Source organism: Notolabrus celidotus, chromosome 23 (genome assembly GCF_009762535.1).
Source record: "Notolabrus celidotus isolate fNotCel1 chromosome 23, fNotCel1.pri, whole genome shotgun sequence".
Lineage (NCBI taxonomy): Eukaryota > Metazoa > Chordata > Actinopteri > Labriformes > Labridae > Notolabrus > Notolabrus celidotus.
The window spans coordinates 24,609,164-24,622,700 of NC_048294.1; the positions used below are offsets into that span (position 1 = coordinate 24,609,164).

At 41.1% G+C, this 13,537-nt stretch overlaps 1 protein-coding gene across 2 annotated transcripts in view; it reads right to left on the reverse strand.

Moving 5' to 3' along the window:
* Positions 1-13,537, reverse strand: part of chrnb1l (cholinergic receptor, nicotinic, beta 1 (muscle) like) — a 118,138-nt gene that overhangs the window by 20,332 nt on the left and 84,269 nt on the right. For both annotated transcript variants that reach the window (XM_034676561.1, XM_034676557.1), the window contains exons 2-7: positions 13,298-13,431; positions 11,597-11,641; positions 11,103-11,212; positions 8,525-8,633; positions 7,283-7,430; positions 7,016-7,201 (exon numbers count right to left, since the gene is read on the reverse strand). In XM_034676561.1, coding sequence (XP_034532452.1) covers positions 7,016-7,201; positions 7,283-7,430; positions 8,525-8,633; positions 11,103-11,212; positions 11,597-11,641; positions 13,298-13,339 — 640 coding nt within the window. In that variant the 5' untranslated portion in view covers positions 13,340-13,431. The remainder of the gene's footprint in view (positions 1-7,015; positions 7,202-7,282; positions 7,431-8,524; positions 8,634-11,102; positions 11,213-11,596; positions 11,642-13,297; positions 13,432-13,537) is intronic.

A 13,537-nucleotide genomic window follows, 5' to 3' on the forward strand; every position in this document is an offset into this window, starting at 1 on the left:
AGAGGACTTCTTGAAAAAGAAGTTGAGGGACACTCATTTGATTGACATCAACGTGAAATAGGGAGATTGTCGGGAGAAATAACAACTCGGGAGTACAGCGAGAGGATAAGTTAAAAAGCGGTAGACTCTTGCCTAAATCAGGAGTGTTGGCAGGTCTGCTTACATATGGAGTAGGTTTTGTCAATGCCCTTTCCATTTTCATGTTCATAACAACCGAAATGCTTCTAAACGCTAGCTTTTGAGCCTGATGAGTGACTCAGTAACTGTAGCCAAAGTGTTAGCTGCCACCATTTTCACCTGGTCTGTTCCTACAGGTGTCCGGGTGGCATGCGCAACTTTCACTTTCGTTCTGCGAGCAGCGGTTGTGTTCCTGTCATTTAGCTAATATTAAAAAGAATCGTTTTTGAACATTTAGGAATCGTAATTGAATCGTCACGTGTCGCATCGCGATGAATCTAACAATCGATGAATCGGCACACCCCTAGTCCTCATCAAGGGCTGTGACTCTACAACACCAAATGATGCACTTTTTGTGACTCCTTATTCCTGCAGACTCTCCTGGAAGATTTACCCACAATGCACTGGGAGCTTAGTGACAGGAAGAATGTGATTGTCCAGCTCCCAACTAGATGTTAACAAATGTTCAAATGTAGTCAACTGATATAGTTTCAATAATGTAAACAATGCAAGCATGGACGTGATGGGAAAACATGTAAACAGTCTGAGTATATCTATCAGCAACAATCCAAGCTCATCACTTTTGTGGTTAATTTATAGGATTGAAGTATAAATAAACAAAGACTGTAATATAAGAAACACAAGTACAAAGTGGCAGCTGGCTATTTTCATATAACTGAATGACATAACCTGTTACCAGGCGAACAGGGATGTTGTGATAGCGTGCCTCATTCCTCATTTCTATACCATCTCAACAGACTCACACAATCACACACCGCATGCCTAACTGTATTAAAGTCCTTTAGGGTTCAAGTGCTTAAGCTTTAGGGTGGAGATCTGGATCGGGTCTTTAGCATGTGAGGGGCCATTATATCAGAAACAAAACTCCACATGTCAATGTATAACAGCCAGTAAGGAATAAAGATCAACAACAGACCTCACCAAGAAATATACACAACTACTGCCAACACAGCACACCCATGACTATTTATGAATATACTAATAATTAACAGAGTCTTATTTAAATCAAACATCAGGAACATTTAAAAAAAATGATGTGACAATATTTTGAAATAAGTCTATTTTTAAATGCTTACCACCATCATAAGACTCTACACCAGTGGTCCCCAACCACCGGGCCACAGACCAGTACCGGTCAGTGGGTCATCTGGTACAGGGCCGCACAGAAAGAATAAATCATTTATTTTATTTCCGTTTTACACTGAAAGATGTTTTATTTTGAAAAACCGAATGCTCTTTAATAACTTCTGTCTGTTCCTGTTGACGCGCTCCACACGTACATTTCTCAGTCACGTGATACTAAAAAATTAAGGCCTACCTGCTAAAATGAGCCAAAAACAAACGTCTTTGGAGAGCTACTTCACGAAGGAGATAAGGAGATAGGTGCCCCCCCCCTACAATACATATACAGGGTTCCCACTCTTTTCCAGAGATCATTTTCCAGGACATTTCCAGGACATTTTCAGTGATGATCAAGCTGGTATGACAGTCTAAATTTAGTTCCTAATTTAGTTCCTAAATAGTCTAATATGTTCCTCTCAGTGGAAGTCTACATTGAAAGACATGTAGTCTATGGCTATCAATGAAATCATCTCTTACATACTTAAAAATGATGGCAAATTGATAATAGAACAATGCAACCACAGATGTACAGCACTTCACTTTATTAGTGCAACCAAGTAACAATGATGGGCAACATCTCAGCTTTCTCTTTTCTCAAAACATATAAAATGAGCTAAGAAAAAAACAAAAGAGCCTGAAAAGGAATCAGGAAGCTGCCTTACTGAAATAATTAAATAATAATAATGATCAGAGGATCAGTGCTTTAATGACATAAATAGAACTGAATGACAAAAATGGCCACAAATGTTTCTCAACTCAACTCAGACTCAAAATATACCTGCTTAATCCTGATATTCATCCTGCTAAGTGGTCCATATAAAACAAAGCAAATGTCACGATTTTTTAATTGAGTTACCGTAAACTCTGAAAAAATCTCACCGGTGTAAAGACACACTCTGTATTTGAAGATCTCTCAGAGGTTTAGAAAAATGTAAACTGTCTTCCTGCATGGTGATGTCTATTATGATCAGCGATGTCTACATCGTGGAGTTTCTGTGCAGCTGTGTCGCTCTTTTTGTTCTGTTTGTTTTCACTATCAGGAGTTTGCACTCCTACTAGCTAGAGCAGGGGTTCTCAAACTTTATGGAGCCAGGGACCCCTTACAGGTGAGAAAATTGTCCATGGCCCCCTCATAACTGTAACACAGATTAAGCACATCAGTGATGTGTCATGATCAAAAGCTGCAGCTCTGAGAGCCGATGCTTTATAGTGAATCAGAAGAGCCGGCTTACATCGAGAGAGAGCCGGCTCCCAGTTTGTTCCTTTCCCTGCTTAGCTCTCTCAGTGCTCAGCCCCAGCTCTGCTCACAGCAGAACTTTGTTTTGATTGGTCAGCATGGCGGCTATGCGGCCAATCACATGTGAGGATATAGGATTCAGGTGATGGAGGGGAGGCTGTGTATCCTGGCTTCATCTGTTGCTTCAGAGAGAGTCTTCTTTAAGACTGGGGGAATACTCACTGAGAGGAGAAATCAGATCAGCCCATCCAAGCTGAGGCATCTGATATTTCTCAATGCCATCCTGAGGACATTAATAATGTTTGCTCCAGTTTGGTTCTGGTTCTGTTTGCTTGAGTTTGGTTCTGGTTCTGGTTCTGTTTGTTCGAGTTTGGTTCTAGTTCTGTTTGTTCAAGTTTGGTTCTGGTTCTGTTTGCTTGATTTTGGTTCTGGTTCTGGTTCTGTTTGTTCGAGTTTGGTTCTGGTTCTGTTTGCTTGAGTTTGGTTCTGGTTCTGGTTCTGTTTGTTCGAGTTCGGTTCGGTTCGGTTTGCTTGAGTTTGGTTCTGGTTCTGGTTCTGTTTGTTCGAGTTTGGTTCTGGTTATGTTTGCTTGAGTTTGTTCTGTTTCTGTTTACCTGAGTTGGTTCTGGTTCTGTTTGCTTGAGTTTAGTTATGGTTTTGGTTCACTTTGCTTGAGTTCGGTTCTGGTTCGGTTCTGGTTCTGTTCTGGTTCTGTTCTGGTATGGTTCTGGTTCGATTCTGGTTCAAGTCTGGTTTGGTTCTGGTATGGTTCTGGTTCGGTTCGGTTCTTGTTCGGTTCTGGTTCGAGTCTGGTTTGGTTCTGTTTCAAGTCTGGTTCGGTTCTGGTTCGATTCTGGTACAGTTCTGGTACGGTTCTGGTTTGGTTCTGGTTTGGTTCGGTTCCGGTTCAGTTCCGGTTCAGTTCTGGTTCAGTTCTGGTACGGTTCTGGTTCGGTTCTGGTTCGAGTCTGGTTTGGTTCTGGTTTGGTTCTGTTTAAAGTCTGGTTTGGTTCTGGTTCGAATCTGGTACGGTTCTAGTTCGGTTCTGGTTCGGTTCTGATTTGGTTCTGGTTCGGTTCTGATTCGGTTCTGGTAGGGCTCTCGTTCGATTCTGGTTCGGGTCTGGTCCGGTTCTGGTTCGTTTCTGGTTCGGCTCTGGTTCGGTTCTGGTTCGGGTCTGGTTGAGTTTGATTCTGGTTCTCTTTGCATAAGTTTGGTTCTGTTTCTAAACCTAACCCTAACCCTAACCCTAACCGTAATCCTAACCCTAACCCTAACCCTAATCCTAACCCTAACCCTAACCCTAACCCTAACCCTAATCCTAACCCTAACCCTAACCTTAACCCTAATCCTAACCCAAACCCTAATCCTAACCCTAACCCTAATCCTAACACTAACCCTAACCCTAACCCTAATCCTAACCCTAACCCTAATGCTAACCCAAACCCTAATCCTAACACTAACCATAACCCTAACCTTAACCCTAACCCAAACCCTAATCCTAACCCTAACCCTAATCCCAACCCTAACCCTAACCCTAACCCTTATCCTAACCCTAACCCTAACCTTAACCCTAATCCTAACCCAAACCCTAATCCTAACCCTAACCCTAATCCTAACCCTAACCCTAATCCTAACCCTAACCCTAATCCTAACCCTAACCCTAATCCTAACCCTAACCCTAATCCTAACCCAAACCCTAATCCTAACCCTAACCCTAATCCTAACCCTAACCCTAACCCTCATCATAACCCTAACCCTAATCACAACCCTAACCCTAATCCTAACCCTAATCACAACCCTAACCCTAATCCTAACCCTAACCCTAATCCTAACCCTAATCCTAACCCTAATCCTAACCCTAACCCTAATCACAACCCTAACCCTAATCCTAACCCTAACCCTAATCATAACCCTAGGATCAGGGTGAGAATGGTTTTGTAACAGACTAAATGCACACAATTGGGCAATTATAAGTCTTCTCATAAAAACACTGTTAAAGGGTTTTCAACACAAACCATTATTTTTTGCAAAGTTAAGGTAAAACATACGGCTACAAAAGATCCTAAATTAAGAGCCGTTCGGGAGTCGAAAGAGCCGGCTCTCTGAAAAGAGCCCAACTCCCCATCACTAAAGCACATGCTTACTACCATTTGCACTCTTAGTTGCCCTTGGAACTATTTGTATTGTAAAACGTATCAATGTAAATCCTTCAGACCTGTACCATAGTGATAAACAGATAACACTTCAATTTGAATCCAGTAAATCCCACTTGTATCCTTTAAAACAGAGGGTCATTTCATTCCTTGTGGACTCAACATGACAGCATTTATACTTTTCAAGTAATTGATCTTAAACGCTTTCAGAAAATTAACAGTAACAAGACTCACATATCCCTTCAGACACCAAATGGTATCATAACAATGGTGTATGCTGTTTTTAATGACATAGCACAATTTTATGATTTACTAGAAATGTATTCAAATTATTTCAGGGACCTCCACGCTATGGTTCGCGGACCCCTAGGGGTCCCAGGACCCCACTTTGAGAACAACTGAGCTAGAGTACAGTAATTGAGCCAAATGTACCATAAAACATACACAATATACCCCCGTTTTCTGTGAATGCATGATTATGAAGTGAAGGAGAAAAGATGTGAAAAAAGTTGCGCAGTGTCGCTGTCTTTTCCAGCACAGCATGCACTCAACTTTCAATGAATGGGGATGTGTTTTGTTAATAGGGTCAGGTCACACGCAGCCATGTTGGAATCATTTTCCAGCACTATATGTGATTTTCCAGGACATTTGACTTTTTCTCCCATTTTCCAGGTGTTTTCCAGTACTGGAAAACTGGTCAACTGTTTTCCAGGTTGTCCAGGACGCGTGGGAACCCTGATATATATTTCTGTAGGACTTACTAAATGTCATTAATTCTTTTGCTTGTCAGAGCCCCCGTGGTGAGAGCTTTTTAGACTCTGATCCGGACTACAGTCCTGAGCAAAGCACCTCATTGGGTAAGAGGGGACAGGCCTGAGGTCGAGTGAGAGGGGCAGTAAATAGAGGCAGGGGAAGCAGAGGCAGGGGATGAGGAGTACACGCCAGGGAAATGTACACGCAGGAGGCGGGCAGAACGGCAGGACGGGATTTGATTGGTTTCATCATTTGGCTCCTGATGGCAGGGATTGGTTGGTGTTTTCCAGGTTTACTCCGGCTGTAGATAGCAGCTTTTTTGTACCTCTTTTTTTAAGAACACATTATGTATTGATTACCATCAGGACATAAAGATCATTTTAACCAGTATAACAAAAAGTGGATCTAAATCTGATTACCAACCCCAGCTTTAATAGAAAATATCAAGAGTCAGTTTATCCCGACAGGTGATTCTGATGCGCCGATCCCTCTCTGCATAATATGTGGCGGGGTTGTGGAAGAGACTGAGCCTGGGCCCCCATTCTCCCACCTGGTGCAAGACCACTTATCTCAACTATCAAAAGAGTTTCAGCATTACTTCCCAACCACAAATGATCCACGTAGTATGAAGGAGTGTATCTGCGGCCCGTTTGCAAACATGCCTGGTGCATCAAGCATGTCCATGCTGGACAGGATCGGCTGCTGGAGGTTGCAAATGACGGTGGCCTTAAAAGTATGTTTGAGTCAACTTCAAACCTGCCAATGTTCTGGATTAAAATCAAGGCAGAATATCCAGAGAGCCACAAAAGTAAATAAAAACAATGCTTCCATTTCCAACATCCTATCTTTGTGAAGTGGGTTTTTCTGCAGTGACGGTGACCAAAACAAAGTAGACATAAGGAACATAAGGAACACAGTTTGTGTGTCATTGTCTTCCATCACTCTGAGGTGGGACCGTGTCATTGCAGAGAAACAAGCTCAGGGTTCCCACTGATTCTCCATTTTTGGTGAGTGGTACTTTAATGCACTTTGTGTTTTGCTCAGTGTACAATTTTATTTTAAACCTGCCACCGCCCGCCACTCTGTGGTGCAAAATAGGTTGGGGGCCGCTGCTCTAAACTACAGAGTTTCTAAGCTATTTGCATTCACGCTGGAGAGAGACACGATTACAAGAGTTTGATGGTTTGTATTATGTTAAGAACGTGGTTCCTAAATGCAGCCTTGAATCGGAGAACCCTTCATAGATTCTGTGCTCTCAAAGATCAGCGTGCTCAAACTGCTCGTCATCAGTTCTGTTTAATCTATAAATTCTTCTTTGTACGAGAACATCCCTCAAGACCGGAGACTGATAAAGTTGCCTCCTTGCCAAGGTCACTCTCCTTCCATCTATAATAAATCCCACCTAAGGTCCCCTACCTCATGAAGGAGTCTAGTATTAGACACATGCTCTTTGTCATGACATTAGACGCTGGATCAAACAGCATCCCTTCATATATATCTCTGTGGCAGTGATGTGCAGTCAGTGTCAGAGTGTGTCATGTGTGCTGACCTGCTCCTGGAGGCAGGTAGAAGACAAAGATAGCCAACACGCTGGTGAGGATGCAGGGCACGATGATGTTGATGATGTAGAAGAGAGGCTTCCTCTCGATGACCAGGTAGAAGGTGATGTCCTCATACAGGTCCTCTTTCACGTTCTTTCTCGAGGGTTTGTGACAAATGTTCCACTCTCCGTTTTCTGTGGGAACACCGACACATGGCTGTTAAAGGAGGAGCACGTGCAGTGTCTTCAGGTACTGTATGAACTGTAGGCACTCACCGGTGAAAGCATTCTCGTCTATAACGATCTCTTGAATCTCTTTGCCTTCTTCATCCAGGAAGTACTGCAGTTCGACCTCAGAGGCGTCGTAGGTGTAAGAGCGGAAAACCATGCTGCAGTTCTGCCAGTCGAACGGGAAGTACGACACCTGAGGGGGGAGACATGACAAACTGATTCATGATGTAAGAGGGAGAGGGGAGAAGTTCAAGTAGAGATGCACGATAGATCGGCAGATAGGTGAAGCCTTTTAGGGGGCAGGCCTGCTGGTCGTATCTAAAGTCTCTAAAAGTAGTATGGGAGGTAGAACCTTCAGTTATCAGGCCCCTCTCCTTTGGAATCATCTACCAGTCAGGGTCCGGGAGGCAGACATCCTCTCTACTTTTAAGAGTAGGCTTCAAACTTTCCTTTTTGATAAAGCTTATAGTTAGAGCTGGATCAGGCTTGGACCAGCTCTTAGTTATGCTGCTATAGGCTTAGAGTGCCGGGGGAACTGACACACTGGGATCCTATCTCACCCCCTCATCACTAACTGTAACTCTCCCTGTCCCATTAAAGTTACTAACCATAGACCTTTCTGGAGTCCCTGAGCTCCCTTGTCTCGTAGGTTCCTCTGAGCTGCCGTAGACGTCCTCCTGCTGTGGACGTTCCAGACTCCAGCTGATACGGACGTGCTGGACTCCAGCGGCAACAGCTACTACTACTCTTCTCATCACTATCACCGCTCCCTCTCTCTCTTAATCTCCTCTATCCCTCTTTCCAGACCCAACTCGGTCTCAGCAGATGTGTGTCTAACATGAGTCTGGTCCTGCTCGAGGTTTCTGCCTGTTAAAGGAAGTTTGTCCTCTCCACTGTAACTAGCTAAATACTGTTAGGTGCAATGCTCATGGTGGATTAAGGTGGGGTCAGACTGAGTCTTATCCTGTCTTGGTGTTGGGTCTCTGTTCATAATTTGACATAGAGTGCTCTAGACCTGCTCTGTTTGTACACAGTGTCATGAGATAATGTTTGTTGTGATTTGGTGCGATACAAATAAAGATTGAGTGATTGATACTAGGTTATAATTTATAATCAGGATAATACAATTCTTCAGTATCCCCCCCTTGGTCATGCATCCCTAATCTTAAATGTTGATGCCTTTATAGGAATCACAACAAAGTTAAAATGTTTGAATATTTGTACAAACAAGTCTTGATATAATTGATGTACTTTGGTTGTGATCCACCTGTTGGATCTGATTCTTACCTCTATAGAGCAGGAGCTGCGGTAGATGGCAGGAGGAAGCCAGTTGACTGTCCCATCACTGTAAACCAAGACGTTGACGTAGAGAGCGACATCAAACTGACCGTCATTACTGTAGGGAGAAAAAAAGAGAAACATTTCATGAGGATACCCTGACATTATACTGTATATCTGTAACACATTTTTAAAGGCTTAACAAACGTGTCAATAGCAAATGGTTTTGAGGGATATCAGACAGAAGAGTAGCAGGAAGACGACTCCTTATTCATAGATTACAAAGATGATTCAGTCTGAAGTTTGGGGATGTTCAGTATCAGTCTGCTTGTATCTGTCATCAGAGGCAAGGCTTTGAATTCCAATGTAAATGGCTAACAGGTTTAGTGATACATACAGAAGGGTTTCCAGTGCAAGCTGGAACTGGACTCAGTGTAGAGATTCATTATGATGTACTCTCGCCATTTATGAATGAATGATACAATTTTGAAACACAGATTATGACAATAACGATAAGCTACCTAGCTACGTAGCTAGCTAGTAGATCCTGGGAATGTGAACCCAGATAGAAAACTTTTTTTTTTAAGTTATATTTTTTGCCCTTTTGCCTTTATTAGATAGGACAGCTGAAGAGAGACAGGAAATGTGGGGAGTAGAGAGAGGGGGAAGACATGCAGGAATGGTCGACCCGGCCGGGAATCAAACTGGCGACCCCTGCGACGAGGGGCCCCGATAGGAAACATTTAATTTACATGTCATACTCTTTCTATTTTAGGGCAAATGAGTCATTGACCAAACTTTAGATTTTCTTGAAACTACAATCTCTCTCTTAAAAAAGGTGTGGTGAAGGAATATTTATACATTTTTTGGTATAAAACAGCATATCACTGGCTCCCAGTCCATTTTGGGGGGTCAGCTCCAGACTACATTGCTGACCTCTTGACTCCCTATGAGCCTTCATGTAACCTCAGATCCTCCGGTACTGACTATTCCACGCTCAAACAGAAAAACAAAGGAGATCGAGCGTTTTCTGTTCGGGCCCTGAAGCTGTGGAACGACCTGCCGGAGGAGATCAGGGAAGCTAACAGACTGTCGTCTTTTAAAAACTCACTATTTTAGACTTTTTATTGATTTGATGGTTTATTACTTTGATGCTTGTTTTATTACTACTGCTGGATTATGATATGTTCTTAATTACGGCCATCTGCTTTTTAAAAAATGTTTGTAAAGTGCTCTGTAATTTGTTTTGAAAAGCGCTATACACATATAGTTATTATTATAATTTGAATTATTGGCAAACATTGATTTCTTTGACTTAATGGAAACTTAAAGCTACTCTCTGAGCTCAGCGCTAATGTTCACACAGATATCAAATCAGTGCTAACATGCTAAAGTTTAGCAGGTAATACTTTTTCATTTTAACATGCTTCAATTTTAGCTTAGCTTTTTGCATGCTAAAATTGGCCTATGACTACAAAACATATGCTACAGAGGAGCTTGATAGAATTATCTCCAGTTTTTAGGTAGTTCCTTATAAAATGAAGCATTAGACCAGTTTAGTTTTTGATCCAATCAGAAAATCCGAATCAGAAATGCTTTATTTATCCCGGGGAGGGGAATTAAGTCATTACAGAGCTCTTATAAATGGTATGTAAGAAAGTTAGATATAAGCAGAAAAAGGAATAAAATAAGATATAGCTACGAATAAAATAAAGTACAGATAAAATAAAAAAGAATCAAATAAAATAGAATCAAATAAAATAGAATCAAATAAAATAGAATCAAATAGAATAAAATAAAATGAAGATCAAATAAAATAGAATAAAATAATGATCAAATAAATAGAATAAAATAAAGATCAAATAAAATAGAATCAAATCAAATAAAGATCAAATAAAAATAGAATAAAATAAAATAAGGAATCAAATAAAATAGAATAAAATAAATAAAGATCAAATAAAATAGAATCAAATAAAAGAAAGATCAAATAAAATAGAATAAAATAAAGATCAAATAAAATAGAACAAAATAAGATGAAGATCAAATAAAACAGAATAAAATAATGATCAAATAAATAGAATAAAAAGATCAAATAAAATAGAATAAAATAAGATGAAGATGAAATAAAACAGAATAAAATAATTATCAAATAAAATAGAATAAAATAAAATAAAGATCAAATAAAAATAGAATAAAATAAAATAAGGAATCAAATAAAATAGAATAAAATAAATAAAGATCAAATAAAATAGAGTAAATAAAATAATAAAGTATATCCAGAAGCGCTCATTTGTTAGTTAGCTATGTACAGAAAATGATAGTGCTCAATTAAAAGCCGGAGGAACACCAATTTTATGACCGTCTGCTAATGAGATATGAAACTAAAAAGACAAATTTCAACCTCATGTTGTTCTTATGTTTCAGAAGGGTTCATCCTATGGGACCATGAATCTAAGTATACAGTGTATACATAGTGTGTTTCATTCTGTAATAATGCTATTGTGTTTCACATGAGGTTTGAAGTTTATATTGAAAAGTTGCGTTGTTATAATATGGTAGTGAATAACTACTTAAACAGGACACTCACTTGTTTATGAGGTAGATGTCAGGACGCCACACCTTGTTGGGAGGAATCCTCAAAACATCGATGTTATCATAGTCCTTTGGGTTCCAGGACAGCCTGTAGTCTGTCCACGCCTAACATGGAGGGGACATAGAAAGGAAATGAAGAACAAGTACAGGGGGGTGAAGGTTAAGCAGAATCCATGGTGCCCTGATGTCTCTGTCGTTTACATTCTACCTTCTCCAGTCTTTGAAAATGATAATCTAAACTCACACTCACAACTGTCACAAACGCTCAACCTGTCCTGATTTCTAATTAGCCAAAGTTGGGAAGAAATGAGTGAGCCAGAGCGAGACAGAGAGAGAGGGGGGGATAAAGCATTAAATAATTTGTGGTTATAGAAAGTGACAAGTCCATTTGAGGGGCACAGAGAAAGAGCAGCCAAGAGAGAGAAGACAGGAGCCAGAGCAGCAGAGCGAGGCTCGGTGATGAAGATGAATGGTTTCATGTGTGTGTACCAGATTCATGAACACGTTGGTTGTCATCTCTTCGTTCTTCTCGTTCTGTAGAGGGATAGAAGGACAGAGAAAGAGGGGTACATACGTTAGATCCCATCATGTGTTGTTGGGTATGGGAGTGAAGTAATAGCAGTACAGTGAAAATATGCTTTTAATATAAAAAAAATACTCTGTATTCAACATCTGCTGAAACTGAAATAACCCCAGATGTATCCGACTGATAGTCACCAGTCAACAGGGTCACTATAGGTGCATTTGGACCAAGAGTTCTGGGGTCTTTTAGCCCACAGGACTACTTTACCCTGAACTAAAAGGTTCCTGTGCCCCTACGATTGTCTGCGTTTCGACTGCGGGCTGAAGTCCCGGGTAGATTGTGGAAATCAGGCCAGTGACGTATGGAGAAAAAAAAAGTAAATTGCACTACACCACCAGACCAGTAGAGGGCAGTAAAACAAAGAGGAATGCCATTCATCACAGATGACACCATAGAAGCAAATTCCTTGTGTGTTCAAGCATACTTAGCCAATAAAGCTGATTCTGATTCTGATTCTGAACAGGCAGGTATCATTATGAGCAACACAACAGTTAGCCTGTTAGCATGAAGAGACTCAGCTGGTCTGTTTTAGATGGTGCTATATTTCATCACAGATGGATTCACTGAATCAACACGTGAGAGGAGATAAGCGCGAGTAGCAAAGACGTTTCAACACGACTTTAAAATCCTTTTGAACTCAAAAAGCCGTGGCAGAGATCGACCGGTGTTTTGGTTTAAACAGCGACCCTGTTAACTGGAGACTCTCAGCCGGATGCATCCCTCATAAACGTCTTTAGACCATCATTAAATATCTGATGAGGATATTTTGAAAACTTAATAAAAACTAAACTAGTTTGTATTCCCAGGAACTCCCTCTGTGTTTCAACAGCTGTGTAAACTCCACAAACACTGACACGTTCAGCTGAAGGTCTCCAGTTTACAGGGTCACTTTTAAAACCGGAACACCGGGAGAGACGCATTCACGGTGGGCTGAGAGAAGACTACTGTTACAAGCTGCTAAATCAAGAGAATCACAGCTTCTTCTTTTGAAAAGTACACACACATACAAAAAAGATAGAACAAATAAAAACTAATGAAAGAAAGAGAAATCAAGAGAATCACAGATGTGTGTGATGTTATTGTGGACGGAGGGCGGAATAAAAACACTGAGGTTAATCTACCAATCAGACACGTTCAGCATTGCAGGCCCTGCCCCCCCAAAGTCCCGGGACCTTTGAAAAGTACTAAATTTAGACCCTGGTTCCTCTGGTCAAAACATACATAGTTCAGGGGTAAAGTCTCTAGTTCCGGGGGAAAAGTTCCTGCGGTCGAAAAACACCAATAGAACTGAAACACCGGTCTCCCCTTATCTTCCAACCCAGTCACTGTGAGTCCAAGAGTAAGATAGCCTTCATCACTTGTCTTGTTTGTTTTGGGACATTGGTCTGTTTATCTTGTCACCATTTCTAGTTTGCATGCTTAGTTGGTTCGTTTCTCCACCATGAAAACACTCCAGCATCAAGACAAGTGTACCATACTCCATATCCCCCCATTTTGTGTTGGCATATATGAATTTGTCCCAGTCCTGGAAAACAGTAATCACCAAATCTCTGTCCCCCCCCTCCCTTATTTAAATTTCAGCCCCCATCATGCGTGTGTGTATTTACCAAGCTGACGAGCTGCGACAGGGTCATCCCCACTCGAACCATCACCTTGTCTTCCCAGTAACGAGCCGGTCTCACTTTCAAGTTGTAGTTTTCAAAGATCTTCTTATGGAGCCTCCGCTCGATTTCTGAGGCCGCTGGATGAAAGGATGGATGCAAAGAGGCAGAAAATGATGAGGTTAGGAAGTGAAACCGGATAAACCAAGAGTCAACATTGTCTGAAAAGAAAAACAGCTGAGAGAA